The 24770-nt window shown below is 38.5% G+C and overlaps 1 protein-coding gene across 6 annotated transcripts in view; it reads left to right on the top strand.

Moving 5' to 3' along the window:
• GYS2 (glycogen synthase 2) overlaps positions 1 to 24770 on the top strand; it is a 42305-nt gene that overhangs the window by 4066 nt on the left and 13469 nt on the right. For 5 of the 6 annotated variants that reach the window (XM_061360056.1, XM_061360061.1, XM_061360029.1 and 2 more), the window contains 6 exons: positions 5745 to 5926; positions 8775 to 8966; positions 9795 to 9980; positions 19081 to 19225; positions 22993 to 23110; positions 23520 to 23640. In XM_061360056.1, coding sequence (XP_061216040.1) covers positions 5897 to 5926; positions 8775 to 8966; positions 9795 to 9980; positions 19081 to 19225; positions 22993 to 23110; positions 23520 to 23640 — 792 coding nt within the window. In that variant the 5' untranslated portion in view covers positions 5745 to 5896. The remainder of the gene's footprint in view (positions 1 to 5744; positions 5927 to 8774; positions 8967 to 9794; positions 9981 to 19080; positions 19226 to 22992; positions 23111 to 23519; positions 23641 to 24770) is intronic. The other variant, XM_061360047.1, reaches the window with a different exon arrangement.

Raw genomic sequence — 24770 nt, 5'->3', positions numbered from 1 at the left:
GCAATACAGTTCCACACAGTCTGGTAGTAATCATGGTCAAGCTTAGTATTTTTCGCCCTACCCCTTCTGTCCTGACCACTGTGCTCTGGTAAAGCCAGGTCTGGTCAAATATCTGCGCACACTGTAAAAGGAAGACTGGTTTTGTTTCTTCCATAACAGGAAGACCAATGTAAACTTTAAGGACAGGAACTTCTTGTGTTGGAAGCCCCACAGATGGAAATTATTGACAGGGAGCAGCCAAAAGCTGTTGCAGGAGTAATGGTGGCAGTCCTGGACATTTTCCACAGCGAAAATGACTCCATCCTTTTCAACTTCTTTTAAATGTTTACCCACTGAAAACTGAAGTATTTAACCTGGTTTTGGGGAAGAGGTCTGTAAGACAGAATAACAGTGGTAATTTAATGGATTTTCAGATACATTAATAAGAAGGGCTGAGAGTGTTCAAAATCTGGTCTGTGCTCTATAAAGATGTCTTCAAAATAATTCCAGTAATATTTAGATTCAGTATCTCCTACTGTACTACTACAGTTTTTAGACAGAAAATAGAAGGATGCTTAAAAATGCTGGGCAAACAGCCAGCTTATGTCACCACTCAGCTGTGAACAGATTAGCTTAAGAGTCATTGGTAGATGAATCTTAAATATTTTTCCCATCCCTATTAGAATGAAGACTCTGCTAAAAACAAACCTTGTTCAGCTCTCCCTGGAGCAGAGCTCTGTGCACAGTTTCTTTGGTGAAAATCTGGACTCTAGGAAATTAAATCCTGAATCCACTGAAGTCAGTAGGAGAAGCACTTTACCTCTTCTGTGTTAACCGTCTTTCCATGGTGAAAGTTCCTTGGGAGAAGGTGAATGCTGTTATCTGTGATACACCTGAACTAACACACTCTGGGAAGTTGGGATGTGTTGGCATAAACTTGGCATAAGCACAGCATCAAAGCTCAGTGCATTTTTTGAGTGGGATGGTATATCAACCTCAAATCAATCTCAAATAAAATCTTGTGCACTGGAGATGATGCACACAGAAATAGCTTCTGTACCACAGACATATGTCATAAATTTCAGTGTTTCAATATTATTTCAGACTGTGTTTGGAATGCCAGAATTTCACAGAATTTGGAGAACTACTATCTTCTGATGAGTCTTGGTTACAAAATTAGCCAAAAAATTACGTGAAAAACATCTGCTATCAGAAGATGCTGGGGTTTTTTTCACCTGATACATTTTGCAAACTTATTCTATAAATGATCCCTAGATATCAAAACAGGCAATAAATAAATAAGTACATTTCCAGCCAAATGCTAGAAAAAAATATGTTCAAGCCCAATTTTATCACACCTCTATAGACACATTCTGGCACATTCTGATGGGAAGGGGTGAAAGAATGGTTGGTGTAACTGTAACTATTAATTGTGGCACTGAAGTCAATTTGAATCCTGAAGATGGGGTCCCAGTGCTCTTTTGGATTCCATGGCAGCCATGGTCCTCAGGAAAACTTTATGGCCTTCAGAGTGGCCTGGTCAGGCCATAGCAAGGAGGCTGAAGAGCCCTGGGAGCTCCCTGATCCTCTGTCTCTGTGTAGCAAAGGTATGTGTGGAAGGACTCATGATCAGTGACTATCTCCACTTATCTCTGTCTTATGTGCACAGCTTTGTTTCCTCTCTCCTTCCTCTTTGGTTTCTGCTGCTCCTACTCTCTATCCTTCTGTGACGTTGCATGGGTGGTAGAGCAGGTAAAATGAATGGTGGGTATCTCTGGCAGTTTTGAGGAGTTTTGGCAATTCCATGCTCAAAGGATTACAGATCCAGAAGACATTCCTTTTCAGCACAGTTCCTGGCTAATCGTGGGAGCTGTAGATCCTTCCTCGTCAGGTGACAAAAGACATTGGCGATGCATCTTTCTGTGTAACAGCTTGCGGCAGAAAGCACATCTGCATATTAGATCTTGCACAAAGATCTCGAGTTGCATAGTTAGATCTCCATTTCTGCCTAATATCATCATCAACAGTGATATGATATTGTGATACTGCTCTTGAATCAGACTTTTTATTTAGATGGTTCTGATGTTTATCCTGGAGGGCTCTAAGGATTTTAAATATACAAAAGAAATAATGCACAAAGACTTGAAATGAGAAAAGAAGAAAATGGCTGGAGTGCTGCAGATAACTCCTTTAGACAAATTCATAGTAGTGGTAACACATTTGAAAACATTGTAACTTTTAAAAATAATTCTATGAACTATTTTCTGTTTTCATCTTACATTTTTTTTTAAGAGGTCACTAAAAAAAAACCACAAACCAAACAAAAACAAAATCCAACTTTTCTTAAATGAACGAAATCCTTCCTTCTCAAGCATTTCAGTCCCTCTTTCCATGCCAATTTATTCCTCCCTGGAGAAAGAGGAAGAATGAAAAAGAAATAAATGGGGGGAAAGATTTGTTGTTGGTTTAACTTTTAACTTGGTTTTCTTTTTTTTTTCTTTTCTTGTTTCTGGTGAAAAACTTAAAAACAAGTTCTAAAAATAAATAATGGAAGCATTTTTCTCTCGGGGACATTTGAAAATGATTAAAACTTAAAATATTTGAAGAAAGCATTTAGATGGAGATCAGAATGTGTAATTAGCCCTGCATCCACATTTTACTGCTAATTCCCCATGTTTGTGATGATCTCAACCAATTGTCTGGATCTGATCTCTCCTGATTCTGCAGCTATTTCTCTTTTTGTCATTTAATGTTTGTTTTAAAACCTGTTTCAAAGTAAAAAACTTCAGAGGTGGTAATCAGAAACTTACAACATCCTGGGATTTTGGTACATCTCTGTTTGGAAAAGTTTTGTGTTTGTAATATGACCTTAAAATGTCGTACAGGAGAAGAATAAGGTTGGAAGTAATCAGAGAATTCTTTTAGGCTCCAAGTGAATATGTAAACCCTTATTCTGTTATTCAGTGGGACATGTAGTGCATTGCTTACATAGGTATTTCCAGGGAATTCAAAGTAACTGAGCAGAATTAAGCTCTTAAGGATATATAATGTATTCCTTGAATTTGTTATGGCAAAGTGTAATTTCAAAAACCAGTACATTATTCTAGACATTGCTTTGTTCTTCTCAAGAAGTCTTTTTTTAAGTTATGCCCAACACTTCCCACATACATAGTTTCACTTGCACAGTTTCCCTCCCCTGTCAATTAAAGCTTATGCACAGACATGCTTTGTGAGTCATGTTTCCACAGGAACAGGGAAGACAAAAAGCCAGTTTTAGGACCAGGTAACACAGAACTTTTAAGGCACCTAGCTTCTGAGGAGTTCTTACAGTCGGGAAAAACGTACTCTTGCTTTTATCCTAAGTACTTTTCATTGCATTTCTGGCAAACCTGTACCCTGAAATGTTTTACTTTACTTTGCTGTGCAACAGATTACAACGGCAGAGCACAGCACACTCTCCACTCTTCTCAGAGTAGGCTTTCTGTACATCTTTGGCAGGGTACGCCTTAGGACGCACAGTGATCCTAAGCAAAACCTTGTGAAAAGAAGCAGTAGGCTGTTGGCTATATAAACCAAAGGTCCAGACTGTCTTCAGGTCCTGAGCTGCAGCTTTCTTACTACTCTTAAAATTAATAGCTGTGGAAACTTGGCTACCTTGCTGATCCCAATGTTGAATGCCTTGGAGTATGAAACAGGTTGATCTCCATTGTTGTGATGGTGGTGAAAGAGGTTTTTTTGGGTTTTTTTTATGACTTTATGACTAGAGCTTTGTCATGTTATTTAGTATCTTTCATCTTGCAAGTATGTATTTTCTCTTTTCCCTGGGTCACCAGGCTGCTCTGCACAAAAATGTTCCCTTATGGTAAGCTCTGTATTTCTGCCAATTAAGACCAATGAGTTTCTTGACTAAGATTTCTACCAAGCCCCATATTTATCCCTGTTGAAGTGCCTTATGCTCATATGATGTATTTACCACACCATAAGGACAGATGTATAACTGTGTCACTTTATGTGTTGAACATTGACTTGTCTCACATAATTAAAATTATATGTTTATCTGAATATATATGTTTTCATGCCTGACCAATTTGTTAGCCTTCTGTGATGGGGTTATGAAACTGATGGACAGGGGCAGAGCAGTTGATGTCATCTACCTGGATTTGTGTAAAGCGTTCGACACTGTCCTACATGACATCCTTGCCTCTAAATTGGGGAGACATTAATTTGATGGATGGACCACTCGGTGGATAAAGAACTGGCTGGATGGCCGCACACAAAGAGTTGTGGTCAATGGTTCAATGTCTGGCTGGAGACCAGTAACGAGTGGTGTCCCTCAGGGATCGGTGTTGGGACCGGTCTTGTTCAACATCTTCGTCGCTGATATGGACAGTGGGATTGAGTGCGCCCTCAGCAAGTTTGCCGACGACACCAAGCTGTGTGGTTCGGTTGATACACTGGAGGGAAGGAATGCCATCCAGAGGGACCTTGACACGCTTGTGAGGTGGGCTGATGCCAACCTCATGGAGTTTAACCATGCCAAGTGCAAGGTCCTACATCTGGGTTGGAGCAATCCCAGACACAGCTACAGATTGGGCAGGGAAGAGATTCAGAGCAGCCCTGCAGAGAAGGACTTGGGGGTGTTGGTTGATGGGAAAGTAAACATGAGCTGGCTTCAGTGTGTGCTCACAGCCCAGAAAGCCAGCTGCATCCTGGGCTGCATCAAAAGGAGAGTGACCAGCAGGTCGAAGGAGGTGATCCTGCCCCTTTATTCTGTTCTCGTGAGACCTCACTTGGAGTGTTGTGTGCAGTTCTGGCATCCTCAACATAAAAAGGACATGGACCTGTTGGACCAAGTCCAGAGGAGGGCCATGATGATGATCAGGGGACTGAAGCACCTCCTGTATGAAGATAGGCTGAGAAAGTTGGGGCTGTTCAGCCTGGGGAAGAGAAGGCTGCGTGGAGACCTCATAGCAGTCTTCCAGTATCTGAAGGGGGGCTATAGGGATGCTGGGGATGGGTTCTCCATTAGGGACTGTACTGACAGGACAAGGGGTAATGGGTTAAAACTTAAACAGGGGAAGTTTAGATTGGATATAAGGAGGAAATTTTTTCTGTAAGGGTGGTGAGGCACTGGAATTGGTTGCTCAGGGAAGTTGTGAATGCTCCATCCCTGGAGATGTTCAAGGCCAGGTTGGACAGAGCCTTGGGTGACATGGTTTAGTGTGAGATGTCCCTGCCCATGGCAGGGGGGTTGGAACTCGATGATCTTAAGGTCCTTTCCAATCCTAACTATTCTATGATTCTATGAATCCAAGCTATTCAGTTAATCTTATCTTGTGAGCAGGGGAACTAGAAGGAAATACATAGTTGTTACTTACCTAAGATTTCTCTAAATCCCTGTCCAGAGGAGCTGTGGAAGAGTATGATGATTGTAAATTAGTTTCTTAGCTTTCTGAGCCTAATGAAGTGGAGAAGAATAACATTATGCATAGATTCCCTTCTGTGGTTCCATGTCTATATGACTTGAAATTCTTGAACCGTGAGCTTGATTTAGGAACATACATCTGTAAGATTCTTTTCATCTTAGGTCTGATTCCATTTAAGAGACTGAACTTCTATTTATTTGATTAAGTATGGGTTTCACTTAAAATCTGAATATATGAAGTGTTTTTACTGTATATCTTACCTACAAGTTGGAGCTTACTCCAGAGCTTTATGGCCTGTGGCCTTTTCTATTTCATTTTCTTTGTGACCTTCTTTTGCAGTGGGAGGCATTTACACCGTGATCCAGACAAAAGCCAAAACTACAGCAGATGAATGGGGTGAAAACTATTTTCTGGTTGGTCCCTATTTTGAGCAGAATGTGAAGACTCAGGCAGAAGCATGTGAGCCTCCAAACCCTGCAGTTAAGAAGGCAATGGACACCATGAAAAGCCAAGGGTGTCAGGTAAATCAGATGTGCTACTGCTTCCCAGGGCAACAAAGCTGACTCTGAGGAGATTACAGTTTTGGTTAATGCTCTTGCCATTCCGCTTGACACAGCAATCCTGGTCAATGTCACAATGGGGAAGCCTCAGAATCCACTGTTAGAACAGCAGAGTCAATTCGTTACAGGTTATTTTTGAGGAAGAACTAGTTTATCCAATTACAGGTTTTAACTCCAATTATAGGTTTTAACAGTTATTTACCTGCAAGTCTGCTTAATTGGCTTAATGACTTATTTATCTAGTCTCTAAATACAGTGATAGTTTAGTAGATAATATGACCTTACTTTGACTGTACCCTTACATTTGGTGTTCTTGTGCTGGACAGAGAAGAGCGTTCCGCTAGCTCACATTTTTTCTTACGTAGCATTGATTTGAAAGCCAGAAAGAGACAAACCACAGGGTGACTTAAGAAAAGCACCCAACTGACAAAGAGTCTCCTTCCTCAGCTCAATGCAACTAGCTGTCTGTTTCCCAGGAAGAGAGGTTAAACCACAGCACAAGTATGAATTCATGTGTATCCTACCCAATTTTTAACCACTGTTTTCTCTGTGATCTTGAACCTCATAACCTTTATGTGACTCAGTTTCTTCAATAATCAACTAGGAATGAAACTCTTAATGAAGCTGATCTGCTGAAAGGAATAGAATCTGCTGTGTTGATGGGCAGGCTACTAAGTCGCAAGCAGCTGCAGCCTTGAGGACAATTGATTACCTGAAAATAGGTGGAATTTGCTAAATTCCACACTTGCTAAATTCCACACATGCTAAATCTGACCTCTTTTCTTGAAAGTCCTCATCAGAGATTAAGAACTCGCCTTCTCTCTGATTCAGCATTGAGTCTCCCAGAGGTGCTAGTTTGCAGGAGGAAAAATTGTCTGCTTATAATGTGTGTCAAACAGATGTGAAAAGCATTGAGAGGCAGGCACAAGGAAGCATTCTTACAAAGTTCTGTTGCTGAAGGGCATGGCATATTTTAATGTAGAAATTCATAAAATTCTTGGGCTGCCACCAGCTGTTGCACTGTCAGTGTGATATCTCCCTTTGTAACAACAGTTCTGCTGCTACTAGGATCTAATGCCCCACTGCATATCATGTAGAAGTGTATTGCTGGATTTATATATGCAACAGCTTGGGAAAGTGTTTGTCAGGGACATTAACGCTGTGGGATGCATGCATCGTTCAGGCGGAGATTCAAACTAAAAGGTCTAATCTAACTGCCATTTCTAATTTCTAATCAAATTTTCATAAGTGATTGATCAGGTTCTCCATGTTGCCTCTGTTGCTTAGAAAGAGATGTTGCTACAAGCTGTGTAACATTCCTTTGTTTAGAAAAAAGCTATAGTCTGTGGGGCAGATTAATTGAAATGCTATATCTATGCACTTCATGCTGTTTAGGCAATATGTTCAATTTAATCAGCCAACTCTGCCTGCCTAACATACGTTGTGTTGCTGGAGTATTCATATATAGCAGCAAATCTGTCCCAGGTACGTCAAGTATAGCTTTGATATCTAATGATGCTGTATTTTCAAGGAGCTGCACTTATCCTATTAACATTTATGTCTGGATTTTGCTTATGCATCGCAATATGTCCCTTTAAATCAGGGGACCTAGGAACACTTCCAAACTTCTCAGGTCATCTGTTACTTGCCACAACCTAGCTCCATATTTAGGTGAAGTCTGGGTTCACACAAACTTCCTGCTTTTTAACCTCATTTTCCTAAATAAGGAACCTAGATAGCCTGAAATAAGTACATAAGGAAATGACCCTCCTTCACACACCTGTCTTTGTCAGACCCTGTATTTTTTGTGCAAACAGGTCTAAGAGCTTTCATCTCACTGTTTTCAAGACCTGATCTCAGTTCAGCCCACTGTAGCTGTAGGGCTGGGTTCAATCCCTGGTGTCTCAGGGGTTGATGAATTAGAAGAGATTGAAAAGTGGATAAAAGATTCCTCCACATGGAGTATAAGCTGCACTAGCCTCCCTGTAGTGCCTTTTTCTTCCTAGTTAATATGTCTCTGCTACTATAGCCTTTTTGATGGTAGAATTAAAGTGAAATTTGAATGTGCAGAGTGGTGCAGCCTGTAATGCAGGCCTAGCTGTGTTGTGTTACCTTATGATAGTTCAGCTTGCTCTCCTGGTTGGGCAGGTAGTTTGTATCGGTGAAGTTCTACATACTCTTAGAGATATTTAACTACATCCATGCAGGTAAAGCAGGAAAGCTGTATTTTTAGGTTGATGTGGTTTTATACATTATATACATTATTATACAGTCTGATTGATCCTTCCTTCCGCTCTGCCAAATGGCATCAACTGTGCTGCTTGCGTGGGATGAGGAAATGTCATGGTACATGCAGGTCCCAAACACCTATCCTATCAAATCTATCACTGGTAATCTAACATAAATAGCAAGAGATTGGTGACAAATCTTAGTGAAAAAAATAAGAGTTTTGAAATAAGAACAAAAATGGTATAGATACTCCAATATAGCATAAGACCTCCTTATTCAAACTAGTCTTCCTAAACTTTTTTTAATGGAAAAAAATGGAAAAAATATTGTGATGAAAATCTGAAATTAAAGTCTTAAACCCAAATATTCTTAAAGATTGTAATTTCCTTTCACCCTTGCCTTTGATCCAGTATTACTCCATGTATTTTGCAAGGAAAACCACAAACCTTAGGTATGTAGAACTATGATCACATATTCCTTATGTAAAATTTTGAGATTTGATGGATGAAAACAGTTATGCTACCTGGCCTTTACATTTACTGTAACATTTTCTGGTTGTATCCTTGCCTGTTCCCCATAGGTCTTTTTTGGAAGATGGCTGATAGAGGGCAGCCCATATGTCTTACTGTTTGATATAGGATCAGCGGCTTGGAACCTGGACAGGTGGAAAGGTGACTTTTGGGATGCCAGCAACATAGGGATCCCTTTTCATGACCGAGAAGCCAATGATGCTGTGATTTTTGGATCGTTAACAGCCTGGTTTTTAAAAGAGGTACAGTTTTTAAATCTAGAGATTTTCAGATTCCAACTTTGTCAGCAGGGCAGAAACAAAGCTTTGGTATGCGCTTCCTACTTTCCAGTTTGAAAACTGTGATTTTAAGGAAGTTGATACTTTATGTAGATCAAATTTGTATTTAAAACTTAAATCTTAAGTGGTCACTTAACTATACTTTTTCCCTGGAGAAGGGGGCAGGGAGGGGAAGGCTCTCCTATGTGAAATCTGTTGTGTCTTTACTGTCACTTCCCCCTCTGTTTCTTCTCAACTCCCTTATTTGTCATCAGATGCTCTTACAAGTAGGATCTCAAACTCCCTTTTTCTCACCTATGGTAGTTAAGTTGTCACACTCACAGACTGTCCTTGAAGCTAGTTAAGCCATAATTCAGCAAATAGATGCTACCTTGCACAGGGAATATGGATAGAAAGCATTAATGATAGCACTGTGACTTCATATGCGACTGTATTGCAGCCTACCTAAAAAGAGGAAACTCTGTTAATTTGCAGAATAATACATCTGTCCTATTTTCTTATCAAACAAGAGTTTCAACAGCAGAACAGCAAGTTAAAAGGAAGAAGAGTGACTCTGCTCCCCAGTACTCTAGGAAAGATACTGCCTCTGAGTGAGGCACATGTGTTTCTTGACCTAAGGATTAGAGCTTGATGGGAATCAAGACACACGACTGCTTAAAACACTGTACTGCTTTGTGATGTGAAAGAAAGCAAGCACACAGAGCAAGGCATGAGAAAAAAGAGGTTTCTGCAGCTGGGATGGTGGGCAGGATATAATGTGTTTTTAATGTATGTTCTTTCAATTGTTTTCAGCTTTCCTGTCAGTTTGATGACAAGCCCAATATAATTGCCCACTTCCATGAGTGGCAGGCAGGAGTGGGTTTGATATTGTCTCGATCTTGGAAGCTTCGTGTGGCCACAATTTTTACTACCCATGCGACTCTGCTTGGGAGATATCTGTGTGCAGCCAGCATAGATTTTTACAACAATCTTGACCAGGTAAGAGACATTTTTATCACTCCATCTTCCCACCCCACTCCCCCCTCAGCCTACTTATTAATTCTTGCAAGTCATAATAAGTCCTCCTACTTTCAAGCTTTTCAGGTTATCCTTAATTTGTAACTAACAAATGTAAGAAGTATTTTCTGAGTTCAAAAGACCCACATCTGTTTCTTGGAATTTCTGAAGACTGTCTGGTGGTTTTGGTTTTCCATGTTCTATTTCCACTCAAAGCATAACACAAATCAACATTTCAAGGACCCAGATGTCTTTAGCACTCCCTTCAGCAGGAATACATTACGTGATCTAGGATTTCTAATATGGTTACAGATAAACTGAATTCAAGATTATTTTGCATTCCAGCACTTAGTGAGGGTAGAGGTGGTTAAAAGGCTCAAACAACTGCCTTATTCACTGTCCTTGCATTTCCTTGGCTAAAAGCAGTAAAGAAAATTACTTAGTTGGCAATTTTCAACTGGATGTTTGAAGCTTGACATACTGTGGAGCAGTGTCTTTCAAAGACAAGGTCCAAGTAGTAGCATGCTACTGGCGTTATTCAGAAGCACAGAATAGATTGTAATTCCCTTGTACTTCAAGGAAACACCCTCTCCCTCTTATTTTTTTATTTCCTTTTCTTTCAAAGGCAACTACTGAATATACTGAATGCACTAAGAGTAAAAGGCACTCTACTCATTTATTGCTCTGCATAAAGATTGCAGCATGGTAGTGTGTAGGGGAATTGTCTCTGCCTAAAATGAGATAACATAGGTGGTTGCTCCTACTAGGTTTATACCATCAGTGGAGTTACACTGGCCTTTTCACAATTAGGATAAGGCAAACATCCCCGGATTACCATGTGAAAGATCTGTCTCCATCTATCACCTAGGAAAACTAGTCTCCTAAATTATACATTTCTTAGATGCATTAGTGAGGCAGCATGAATAACGTGGTCATGCTGTCTAGGAGTCTAGACGTTCCTACTCCCTCATATTCCCCTTATGTGTAGATATGCAAACTCTAGCTTTAAAGTTGCATTAAATTATTTTTCTCTGGATGGAGTTAGATTAAAAGAACTAAAACCATGTGGTTTCAGGTTTAAAGCTTAAGAAAATGAGGGCTTTTCAGCAGTAACTTTATTCATTCACCCTTGATTCAGTCTAACATAATTTGTTAGTAAGGAAGCCACAGAAAAAAAAAAACAATAAAAAAGGCCATTTAAAATGAGAAATTAGAGTTTAAAAAAAGAGAATGCTGGTTGTTTTACAGCCTGATGCTAAAAAGACTGTCGGAGCCTTGCCTTCCTTTTGTAAAGGAAATCCTAAAGAAAATTATTCTTTGCTTTTTATTCTTGTTGATTTGGTACGCTCCAAGTAGTCTGGCCAAACAGTCTGCTTTTCTCAAAAGCAAACTTCTTTTTTCCTTCATGATAACCTTAAGTGTGTCACCCTTTCTTTGTGTACTCAAAAGAATACGTAATTACCTTACATCTGAGCAGACTTATCTATTTTAATGTATTTTTAATATACCCACAGTATCCATATCACTCTTACTGTTGACATGACATGGCAAATTTCATGTGATAAGGTACTGTCCATCCTTCTGCAAAGCTTCACAAATTCCATTGGCAACTATCAGCTACGTCATAAATACAGAAATTTCTATTCAGATTTTTCTACATTCAAAGAATATGAGGAATGAAACATGCGTATGCATATGGAATGAAACATATATATCAGTTTAAAATATTACTATAAACTGCGGTAAATAATATTTAAGGGAGGAAATTTGCTGATTTTTAGACCATAAGCTTTATGCCCTCTGTGGAGTTATTTCCATTTAAAGGTACTAGTAGATGAAACGATGCCAAGCTATTATACTATGACATGCTTATAGGGTGATAAAGCTCTTCCTGACAAAGTTAACTTCTAGTGAGGGATCGGATATCCTAGTGACAACTTCTTTGGATGTAAAAAGGTCAATCTAGCCCAAAAGTGACCTGAGAGGTTGATCTAGAGTACAGTAATTAAATGGTACATATAGCTAAGTATTCAGAAGTTATTCTCATTGCTCTCTTCTAGTAGTAAACTAGTAAGGTCAAACACACAATTTTCCCAGTGAAGAAAGTTCTCCAGGGCTTCCTAACATTAAATCTTTGGATGAGACTATATATATAGAGAGAGAGTGTCATCCCCTCCCACCCCAAAGTATTAATAGTTGTTTTCCTCTTTCAGTGTTATTGCATAATTATCTTCCTTTAAAGCAAAATAATGCTCTCACTTTTGATCAGCTTTTCATGGTTAGAACAGAATTTTCACCAGCTTTACGTACAGCAGCTGAGATAGGTGGGAAGGATGCAACTGTAGAACGTGCTATGTCAGATATCACATAAAAAATGGTTGCAGCACGAGGGTAGGTGCTGAGAGACAATCAGGCATGTTAAGCTCCTACAGAGAAAAGAGGAAACCTCGTGTTCCATTTTCTAGTCCCCAGTGCAGTCCCCAAAAAAGCTGGTTTAGAATGCCTTCTACAGGGAGCTGTACTCAGCCCTCTGAGGCCAAGTGCTTTCCTGCAATGTTGAAGGATTTAACAGGGGGATCCACAGGCAAAACCATGACATGATTGTTTGATGACTGACGAAAGATATTTACCTGGCATCTTCTCAGGCTTTCTCTCCCTCCTTCCACCATGCCCTGGGTGTGTGTGACCAATGTGTTGTTCCTCACCATGGTATTTCATGTTAGCCCTGACTCTAACACACTCCCAATTTGTCCTCATCACTAGCCCTGCCTGCTCTGCACACACAGAGGCATGCATCTGCAAGTGCCCACGCAGTGCAACACTATTCTCTGTCGGTGTTAAACTACGCCTGTACAGGACCAGAAGATACTAGATGAGTTGAAAGATCCCCTTTAAAAATACAAAGGATTACTGAGATGTTCTTTCTTTCTCTGGATTCCACAGTGGAAAATCCCACTTTAATTCACCTTCCTAGCAAAGCTCAATAGGTGCCAGTTCGCACAAATATGGAAGGTACGAATGTGTTCTCTGAAGTAAGCCAGTGACGTCAGTAGCTTTAGAGCAGAGAAAACTTTGGTCCAAGTCCCAGCCTGCTTGGAGTGAACGTCAATATCAGTGGTCATGCAGAGACCTGCGTAATGCAGTGTGGGCTGAGGTTTTCTCTAGCACTCTAGTGAACGAAGAACTGAAGTCACCAGCCCATGTCAGGTGATAAAACTGGAAGGGCTCTATGTGGTCTTCTGATAGCCCTCTCAAACCTGGGCCTGTGAAAACTTGACCTTCAGCCTTACTAGGCTTTTGGGGGAAAGGTAAGAATGACTTAGCGAAAGGTTGGCACACTGTGGTGCATGATTCTTTACAGACTACTTAAATTATATAGAGGCCTGAACTGTAGGCTACCAAAACCCTTGGTTTCATGAGCTGAGGGCGCATGGCAGCCTGTAAGCTGTAAGAAGATGCTTCCAATGGGGACCGAAAAACTAGTCAGTCTAGTAGATTAGAGCTGTAACTTGCTGGAAGATAAGAGAATCCACTATGGATGTAAGACTGTAATGTTGTCGGACTCCTGACCTCATCCTGACCCATTTGCTCTTTGCCTTAGCTGGAGACAAGATCCTGGTTCTTACACAAAATTACTGTAAAAGATTATACAGTTCTTATAGCCTTAATTCATGAATTAGTTCAATAATTAATTAATTGTACTGGGAGAAATTTAGCTGCTGCTGCTCCAGAGGAAACCTCTAGTGTGCAGCAGCACATGGTGAATACTGTCGTGTCCTCAGCAGCATTTAACAAATAACGGATGGCCTGAGGTAAGAGGAGCACTGAGGCAATAACCAGCAATTGAACAGCAATTCGCTGTACATTTTTGTTCTTAGATACACATTTAATTCACTGATTTAAATCACTGGAGGAAGGAAGGGAAAGAGGGAAAAAAAAAAGAAAAAGAACAAAACAGAAGGTGACTTGCATGGTGTCTGCTAGAGTTTGATACTTTTATCTGCTTTTAAGCATTTGAAGAACCATGGGTAAACAGCTGAGTCAGGGCATCACCTTGATTTATAATGGAAAAAAATGACAAGGAGGAGAAAAAAACAAACCTATTCTCATTCTTCATTGGGGTTTTACTTATAGAAGTTTGCCCTGTTAATGTATAATACTTTTATTTAGACCTAGGAACATTTTATATTTGAGTTGTACAAGTCTAGCTGAATATAGTTTGCAGAATGATGAATTCTACCCAAGAAATCTAAAAGAAAAAGTAATAAAAATCCCAATGAAAATAAATAGTCAAGAGCTTTTATGCTGACAATATAGGAACACAAGCTCTCATTCCATTTAGTGCAGTACTGTCACGGCTGTCACTGAGCTCACTGTTATGCAAAGCTGATCGGCTTTGTTAGTACAGCAGCTAATGGAAATCTGACTTAAGCCAGGAAGTGTAAATTTCATTCCTTTTTGGCATGGCAGAGCTACCAGAATGAAAGTTCTGTTTGCACAAGATAACAATAAGTGGGAGTTAAACTTGACATACGCTGGATTTTAAAAAGAGTAATTCTTACATAATGCAGACAATGGCAGCCAGTGGGATTATGCCAGAAGTGAAGATATTTCCTTTCTACCTTTTGGTTGATTGGAATTTGAACTTCAAGCCTATCTCTGACTGCTTCTGATTCTACTGCAAAATCACCTTGTGAACTCAAGCATGCCACTGATTTTAAAGACTAGAAGAGATCATTCTCTACATATAGTCCTCAACTAAACATTCATGCATCAAATCTATGCCTTTTATTTGAGATACAAACTGCTTACTTTGAGTAGATAATGTTTCTGTAAGGTTCAAGTGGTCAGGGGAATATACATAATTTATGCAAAGGTGTCACAAAGTTTTAATTGTCAGAATTAATTATTTTAATTCCAGTTTGAATTTGGTTTAATTTCCATTCATTATGCTTTTTTTTCTTTATGAAATCATAGTCTAGTGTCAGTACCTAGAGATTGTGTGCAGACCACGACAAATAATTTCTCTTTCAGAACAGTATTTACGTAGCTAATATAGTCTTTCCTTCTTTTCCACTCTCAAATCATTCTTCTTTGTGCTTTTGTAAATCCTGTCTTTATCATTTTGAAGTAGGAATTTCTAATTTGGATTTATTGCTTCAGTGATGTTACCTGTTTCCAAGAGAGACCTAACACCAGTATTCCATAACTGTTTGATATTCTCTTCTTTTTGTATTCAAAGGCCACCTTAGTTGTCTTAGAATGTTGTGCTGGAAGGTTCATTGATTACCTATAGTTCCCCCTAACATGCTACGTTTTAAGACATGAATAAACTGTTATGCCCATCACATTGATCGATAGGAAGGACAGAAATGAGCTGAATTTTTTTTCCTCAGAATTGCATTGCAGCAAATGCAAATTTTAGTCCAAAGACTTATGCCTGTGGAACATCTCCCTGGTTTGCTTTAAGATTAGAATGGCCTTATAAGAGGGGCATTTTCCTCTCTAATCCTTGTTGTCTTGTAAATTCTAATAACCTGCTTGGTTTCTACAGTCAGAGTAGGAGGGGATCCTCACTGGGAGCAGCAATGGAACATTTGCAGGAAAGTAAATATTGAAGTCATAAGTCTTTAAAGGTCACCGAGTAGTAGTTGCACTTGATGATCTTAAGGGTCTTTTCCAACCAAAATGATTCTATAAACAGTTAATCTGACTTAGGTCTGTTTTTTGTCTTGATGCAGCTTTTATTTGCACATTTCCTAGTGTTCCCATCTGCTGATAACAGCAAACAAACAAAAGGAAGCATGACACACTTCACACACGCTTTGCTGAATGTGAACGCTATGGAACATGTTCACAGGTGCCTTAACCAAGGTGGATGAGAATCCAGGCAGCAGAGCCAACTGCTGAGCAGAAACATTGGTTTGGGGGTGAAGAGCAGACTACCTGCACTGGTGTTCTGCTTCATTTTGGCCTATTTCCTCAATACAGTGCCAATGCCCCATGATGCTTCTAATTCTGGAGCTAATACTGTCGCAGCCAGCTCAGCTGTCTTTGCACAGTACTGTGTGGACTAAATTTGTCTCCTGCGCTGTCTCATCAATTAAATTCCATTTAACCTGCCCTTCAACTTGCCCAAGGCTTATTTTCTAAAGTCACTCATCTAGCCTGCTCAGAAGTGCATGGTGAGGTTTCTTACTCCACGCTGTAAGTGAGGTCAGAGGCCAAGATCTTACTTTACTGGAGGAAACTGCAGGAAAAGGAGAGCAGATGATATGTGAGAACTCTTTCCTCAGCTTATTGTTATTAATAGACATGGAATTATGTACCTTTGAAAAAGAATGCCAAAAGTCATGAAGGCGTGTGCAAAATACGACCTTTCCCATTTCCAGAAGATGAAAAAATGAATAGCAATAAAAAAACAAACATCAAGATGTGTAAAATGTGTAAAATGCTTTCATGCAATCAAAGTAATATAAGCTAGCAGGAAGTAAGCCATGGTGCTTTGAATGATCCTTTTATGAATCTTTCTCCCAATAGTGTTTGTGAGGGTTTATGTATGGTTAGTATATAAGTCCCAAATTTAGGTTTTAATTACATTTTATAAAGAATCCATTCTTTGTGAGAAAGGGAAAAGAGAATGAAAAGCATTTGAAAGTTTGCTTATTTTGAAATTATTTTTCATACAAAGTCAGAAGTATTTAACAAAACTTGCATAGCTGTGTGTGTTCAGTGGTACCCCACCCCATTTGTGTGTTTGCCAAAGAATGGTCTGATTTCGTATCTTTGGTACACAGAATGGTTCAATGTTCATAATGATTTTTGGTTTTGTTATTCTTCAATAAGCAGCTTTCTACCTTGCTTGCAGCATGTAAGAGTTCTGTTCTGAAAAACATACATGTGATTTTCTTAAGAGCTGTTTTGCAGCATCAATCAGTGACATCTGTATGCTCCAGAAATATCAGAGAATTAATTTGCCACACTCATGTGAAAGAAGGTAGCTACATCATGCAGATTTTTTTTTTTTAGGGAAGCTTTTATTAGAGTTAGCAATACCAAGTACTTAATAACTTCAGAGCACAGGTACAGTGGATTTCAGATCTAGATGTGAACACTCAATGCTTTAACAGGTCAGACTGTGACACTCTTAAAGAGTCAAAATAGTTAACCTTTATTTTTCTTCTCCCCTACCCTCCTGCCCTGTGCTTTTTCTACCATTCAATTTCTGTGACAAATGAGGTATGTTCTAGGGAAAAGATCTTTTATGCATTGGTTGTCTTTCAAAATTCTCATGGGAAATGCAGAAAATACAATATATAAAGATACAACTGAAACATTGTATCACAATGAATAACATTATGTGGTAACGCATATTTCCTACCTAAAGATTCTTCCTAAAAATCTCTTTTGCAAGCTTAGAAACTGTTGTCTTATAGCATCATCAATATCAAAAGAAAGCATCTATCTTTTTGAGCTTTTCATCTAAGATTTTCAAGACTTCTTTTCTCGTCACATTAGGGTGGCATTTTCAGTTTATATAGTGGAAACAACTTGCCCACCAGCAGTGTAGCACTACTGCACAATTAAGAGTGCTTGGTGATAAAAGCATATACGTTTCTTAGCAAAACAGTTGTAAAAAAATATATATATACCTACCTAAGTAAAGATAAAAAATTTTTTGCTTAAATGTTGTTCCCTGAAATGGATCACATTTGCTCAAATTTCTTGAAATATGTTCTGTACCAACCTTGAGCATGTAAAAAGTTATGATCTAAATAGCTTTATTTGTGGCTGAGTTCTAAAGTACTAAAAGCAACATGCTGTGGCAAAGGTCAGATAGTCCAAAATATAGAAAGTGCTGTCTGCCCATCCTGTACAAGATGCATAGTAATAGCCCTTAAGGGAATCATCATTCAAACATCTAGTAACTTTTGACACAACAAGCAAAGTTTTTATGACAAAAAAGGAAGTCTAAGTAGGTAAGTATATATTCCTAATATTCCAATAATGGTTAAATCTATTGTGGTCAATGAAGTTACATAGTGAAATGCAATCAAAATCAGACTGCACCTAGCATTAGGCGGTGATAATGACAGACCTCATTAAGAGTCATTGTCACTAGCCATGTAACTCACACAGTCTATTTGGTGCCCATGCTGTTGACCTTAGGAGGTCAACATTTCTGTTCCCAGAAGTGAAACATCATATAAGACTAAGAGGATTGTAATTTAATTGTAATCATCAACACTCTATTAGCACACTCTTTTTTAGACAATTGTACTTTTTTGTGTAATTGCGCAATTACTCTTTTTTAGACATTGCAGCAATTTTGCAATGGACATCATTAGTGAGCATTTGAACCTTTAAGCGTGTGCTCAGTAGGTAATGTGCATTTCCTTCCCATCAGGATAAGCTCAGTAAAAAAAAACCAACCAACCAAACAAAAAAAAACCTGCAAGGCTTTCAGGTAATTCATAAATATTCTGGTATTTGGGGTTGTCTTATCTAACAGTTTAACTTATCTCTGCCTCTAGAAATTAATGGAGCTCAAATTGAAGTAAAAAGAACAGTAAATAACAGTGGTAAAGCTGGAGGAAGAACATCTCTGAATATCAGAAAATATCTCATTTCCTATTTTCTTTGTTCCCTCAGGATTTGTGGCCGAGTCCTTACATCCTGCTTCTCCACCACAGCTCTATTCCTCTTTGGCCTACCCATGATCCCCAGCATTTTACACAGTCACCAGGTTCTCTCCTCATCCCCATTCCTTTTTTTTTTACTCTCCCCTATACCTTCAGATACCAGCAACTTCGCCACTCTCCCAAGCTTTCCAACAAGTACAGGCAAGATTCAGCATGACATATTGCCAGCCACCAGGTCAGATAGCACAGGTACTTACCTTTCATGGAATCGGTCGGATCATTAATCTGGGTCTCCTTTCATTGCTAAACTGCCATTTTTTTCATGCTTGTGCAGGAATTGTGACCTCTCTTGCTCCTTTAAACTCTTTGAAATCATGGTAACAAGTCTGATGAACATATCGCACAGGTGTCTTATTTTTGTTTGTTTTGTTATTTAACAGTTTGACATTGATAAGGAAGCAGGGGAGAGACAGATTTATCATCGGTACTGTATGGAACGGGCATCTGTACATTGTGCCCATGTGTTCACCACAGTCTCTCAGATAACAGCTGTAGAAGCAGAACATATGCTTAAAAGAAATCCTGGTAAGACTTTGGTTGTTTTCTCCAAATCAAGTTCAGCACTATTTAATAACTGCTTTCAGTACCATTTCAGGAGAGCATTAGTTTAACTCCATGGATGTTAGGCTTTCTTTGCAAAGACATCTCAGTTTCAGGAGATTTGCTTATAGCAAGGTTTCCAGTGATGTTGTTATATTCAGGTCAACTGGTGAAAGCAGAAGTTGGAGCTTTTGTAATACATTTCACCAGCTTTTACAGTGTGAGATTTTTTGCTCTGCTAGCAATGACTGATATAATCTTTTAGAAATGTTGCAAAAATTTTAATGTGCAAAACAATGTTAGATGAGTTTTGTTTTCCAGTGCTAAATCTGTTTCACTTTCCTTAATATGGTAGAGATCAGAAGGCAAAAACCAAACTGTAAATCAGTATAGTTCATTTCCTTGTCTCTCTCACAGCTAGGAGTAGCAGTGTAGTCATGATCATTGTGATCCTAGGACCTAACCATGAGAAGTTTCATAAACAGATACAGTATTTCCTACTAGACCAACCAGTACAGTTTGAAAAAATAGTTGAGATGTGCCCAATGGTTTGTCTGACTTTTCCCTTTCTATTACTCTCATAAAATATGGGACTTACTAATAAAACTGGTTGTGTTCCACATGTGGAGTTTAAATAAGGTCATGATCCCAGTTTGATGTGTCACTAAAGTTCTTTTGAAATCAGCACAGTGTTTTATAAGGATAAGTCACAGTACTCCTTCCAAGGGTAAGCATCATGGATGAAACACAACAATTTTGATTCTATTTAGCAGGTGTATTCACATCTTAGTTGGTTATTTTAAGTATAACAATGCTCAAATGACTTTGGGGTTTATTTTCTTTGCTTGTTCTTTGTAGTTTTTTTTTTTTTAATGGAAATTGCAGTGCTAATCATAGTTTGGGACTGTTATCCTTAACTTCAATGCTTCAAGCCACTGTGTAGTTCATGCATCAGGATAAAAGAGCTGTCCATTGGATCCTTTGTCTCATTCCTGACTGTCAATAAGATGGTGAACTTAGAAGATTTTTTTCTTTCATTTTTAAACATGACAAAAGTAATGTAAGTGTTCAGTCATCTAATCTGGGATATCTCTGAAAGGTCTTGGTTGCAGAGCACTTGATCTTTAAAAACCAGACTTCTGAAGCTATTTTTTATTAGCATGAGGCTTCTCCCCGCAACAGCTACTCTTGAAAATTGTAGTTTATATTTTGGGATTTAAGGAGGCTGAAATGATTCTGAATCCAGTTTAATTTGGGAGAGAAAATCTGCAGACTGCTCACAGGTAGAATATCAGTTGAAGGTAAAGAAAATTACATGCACAGAGATTCACAGCTTGAGCTTTTTTATTTTTTTTTTTTGTATGCTTTCAACTTTGAAGAAGCCAAGTAAATATATATAATGTTTGGGTTAAAAATCTTGTTGACACATATCATGCTTCATGTTAACAGCGCTAGAAAGAAATACAATAGGAATTGTTACCTGAAATCCTAGGAGGCAATTACAAGTAGAAAATATGTTTTGATGGGAATAAATACTTTAATAGTTTCTTTGAATCATAGACCACAGACTGTTTATGAATCTATTCTCATACTATTTATTCTCTCTGAAGTTGTAAAATCAACATAGACATTGCCTGTTAAAAAAGCTCAGCAATCCATCTGTAGATCATTAAGCTTGTATTCTGCAAAAGAATGTGAATACTGGAAGAATGTGTACACTTCTCAATCCATTTCAAAAATAAACTTTAAAAGGGGGATGCAGAATTGGCACAATTAACTTCTTTTTGCATTTGAATTTATTCAGATGTAAACTTTCCAACAAAGTTGTTAACTAAAAATAACTGAGGAAATGTGGTATGTAGAGCAGTCTCTGCTACTTCTCATTAATATTAAACTTGGACACAAATTATAGATCTCAGCACTTGGAAAAACCCCTTTAAAATTCAGTAGACATGGTTGCATAGGAAGCTTTTTTTTTTTTTTGCACTTGGACAAAGGCCGATTTGCCAGTCTAAACCTAACAGAATGATTGCTTGCGTTATTCTGTTATTATTTGATCAATAATTTATCAAAACCTATTTGCCAAAAGCCTGAGTATCTAATATTAAACATGTTTCCTTTGACCTATTATGCAAGATTCTGTCAGTGATCATAAGGTACACTCCTGTGATTTGGATACTGATATTATGGGTTTTCTAATATTTTCATTCAGGTACAAAACATAGCTTTCATTAGCAGTAGAGAAGACTTTGAATCAAAATTCCAAGACCCTTGGGTATCAGTTAAGATCTAGATCTGGACTTTGTTCTGTATATATTTGATTGAAATCATGGAAGCAGACTCTGAAAAGTATGAGTCAACCCTGAATCTTAGTAACTTATCAACAAAAAACATCATTCTGTGCTATTATTACTTTAATCAATGCCAGTTTCTTTACTATAAATATAGAAGTCAAATCATCCTGATCTGACCTACTTGGGATAATTTGAAAACAAAAATGTCATTAATTCATTAAACAACAAAAACCACAAATAAATTAAAATAGGAACAAAGGTTTCTTTCATCATTTCTTCCATAGGGTAAGGACGCATTGCCTCACATGTATTCAAAATATTATATGTTGAGCAGAAATAGTGAACTGGTGCTTTAGGCTTCCACATGCCACAGATATGTTTTGTATCTCAAAGGCATAAATAAGAGATGGGCTGAGCCCTAGTCCTGATGAAAGGGTAAATGAAACTACAGTTGAATCAAAGAACATTGGAGTAGGTTATATGCAGGCTGATGACGATGGGTAAGTGTCCAAAACTCTCTGATAAATGTGAAAGTGTAGATGGAAATTGGCCAGAAGTACACAGTCACGGATTCTTACTTTATCAGAAAGAGTCTGAAACTATTGCAGTCCCAAAGTTATGTCCTGCATGAGCCAGTTCTTCCATGCTGGACAAGAAGCAAGTCAGAAGAAGAAGATAGGTTGTTGGTAAAGACAAAGGGAAATGGAGGGTGTTTCTGCTTTCTTCACATACCCCACTCATGTGAAGCCACACAAGTCTCTGTTCAGAGCAGCTGCTAGGGCTAGGCAACAGAAGATAAGGACACAGGTTTTCTTGCCAGCCCCACCAGGACTCTCCTTTCTTGTAACTGAGAACCAGATCCTAAGTATCCGAGAAGTAAAGAATTCCTGGTTAAGGCTGGACTTGTATGTTATTCTATGTCTAAAAGGAGAAATCCAACAGACTACTGAAGGGAGGTCTTTTTTAAAAGTTTTCTTACATTCTCTCTTTTCTGGTAAATCCTCAGAAGTCTTGACAGAACAGACCTCTCATGCCATGCACTAATCAAATGCATGGTACAGCAGTTTCTGCTTTCAAGAGCAGTGGTTGAGCTGGCAACATCGATATCCAGAATAAAGAGGTAAAGGGTATATTGCACAAAAAACGTATGGCTAAATGGAGACATTACTTAAGTCTTGATGGGACAAAAGGGCATGGGGAATACCTCACTGTTCAGCATGATCTGTGCTAATTTTGAGTACAAGTCAACACTTCAATGTGGTAGACAGTGGAGTATCGCATGCAAAGATTTGTGGAGTAAGCTGGTGGAGACCATTGTGTTAGTGGTGTTCTCCATCCATGAGTAATAAGAGTACATAACCCTTCACATACTGATAGCTGAAAGACGTGTTGGCTCTTTCCTTAAAGATTTCTCAGACTCTGAAGATGTCTACCTCTGCCTTTTCTCTGCTTTTCCAGATGTTGTCACCCCAAATGGCTTGAACATTAAGAAATTTTCAGCAATGCATGAGTTTCAGAATTTGCATTCCATGTACAAGGCTAGGATCCAAGAGTTCATTCGAGGTCATTTCTATGGGTATGCTTTTACTTTTCAAAACTAAGCACTGGTTGTCCAACGTTATTTAAAGCAGGAACCAAAGCAGGAAGACTAACAAGTACTTCAAAAATGTTACCAACTTATCGAAGTATCTGTCTGGGATTTATCAGTCAGAAGCTAAAGGGATTTCAGACACCAGTTCTAACTCTGCTTAACAGATTGTGGGATCAGGCAGAAGGTCTTCATTTTTTTTTTTTATTTTTTTGTTATTTACCCAAGATACAGTTTATCAGATTAAGATACTAATTTTAAAGAACAGCAGAAAAGCCTTGCTTTCATTGTTTTCTTGGGCTAATAAATCCCTCCAGAATAGAAAGCTGTTGTGTATTTTGCTTTACTGTATCTTGAGAAATACTTTGTGCTTTTCTGTCCGTTTGCTTGGTTTCAGCCACCTTGACTTCAGTCTTGAGAAGACCTTATTTTTCTTCATTGCTGGGAGATATGAGTTTTCCAACAAAGGAGCTGATATGTTTCTAGAAGCCTTATCAAGATTAAACTTTTTGCTGAGGGTAAGAAAGCTTCTGCAAATGTAGATAACGTAGAGCTTATGTTCAAACTTACCATACGATGGAAGTTACCTGCAAGAATTTCCATGCCATACTCTGGTTTGCAGGAAATTAATTATGGGATATTCAGACTTTTCATAAAGCTCTCTCCCTGAATCATCAGAGTATATAATGATCCCAGGCTGCTTAAAAATAAGTGATTACCTAGTTCAAGAAGTTAATCCATGGTTATCTCCCTTGTTTTTAAAGAAAAATACTGAAAGTATGATTCAAGAATTTACTGTGAAGATTTACATATTAGAAGGCAAATAAAAATAACCCTTTAATGATGCAATTTGAAAGTATCTTTTAAAGCAAATTAACTCATTAGGAGCTGGCCGTGATCTTTTAAATCTTTGAATACTATTATCGCATCAGATATCAATCTTGCAATAAAAAGCAAGGTATGGCAGTGGCCTGGTGAATAAGCATGGGGAAGCCACTCACTCCTCCGTGTTTCTTTCCTCAGGTGAAAAATGTGTGCAATGTTACTAAATGCCTTTATGGAGTACTTTAAAGAAAATAAGTCCTGAGCCTTGTCATGATCAAAGTCCAGAGCACTTCCCACCTACAAATGAGGTCACTGAATGACAGATGCGTCCCAAAGACTGACGCATTAAAGAAAAAACAGCAGCAAAACAATCGAATAAAAGCCTGATCAATGTTCAGCCATGTAGCAAGGATCAGTTGGCTGTTGTCTCAGACTGTCCTTTGTGTTCTGTCATTTAAATGATATGGAAAAATCTGGATAAAAATCTTGATACTCTATTGTTAGTGCTAAAAAAAATCCTAATTTTCCAAGCTCTAAGTATACTTGTTCTACCACCACTTTCTACTAATACACCGCTAGAGCCTGTGGACTTTCTAGAAATGATTAATCCATTCACTTTTAATCTACTCACACAGTTCACTCACATAACAGGTCACCTCGCATAACTTAAATGTTTCTTCCACAGCTTTGCCAAACAAATGACTTCTGTTGTTTGGCACTGCTGCACAACATCAGCTACCTATTAATAGCATTTACAGAACTATTAGCTATGAATGCTGACAATGTGGAAGGTCTTACGTGTTAGGATGGAAAGCATTGCTTG

The sequence above is a fragment of the Neopsephotus bourkii genome, unplaced genomic scaffold (genome assembly GCF_033783945.1).
Source record: "Neopsephotus bourkii isolate Nb327-2 ecotype Australia unplaced genomic scaffold, CSIRO-AGI_Nbou_v1 NB_107, whole genome shotgun sequence".
Classification (NCBI taxonomy): Eukaryota; Metazoa; Chordata; class Aves; order Psittaciformes; family Psittacidae; genus Neopsephotus; species Neopsephotus bourkii.
This window is presented reverse-complemented; position numbering and strand designations above follow the sequence as displayed.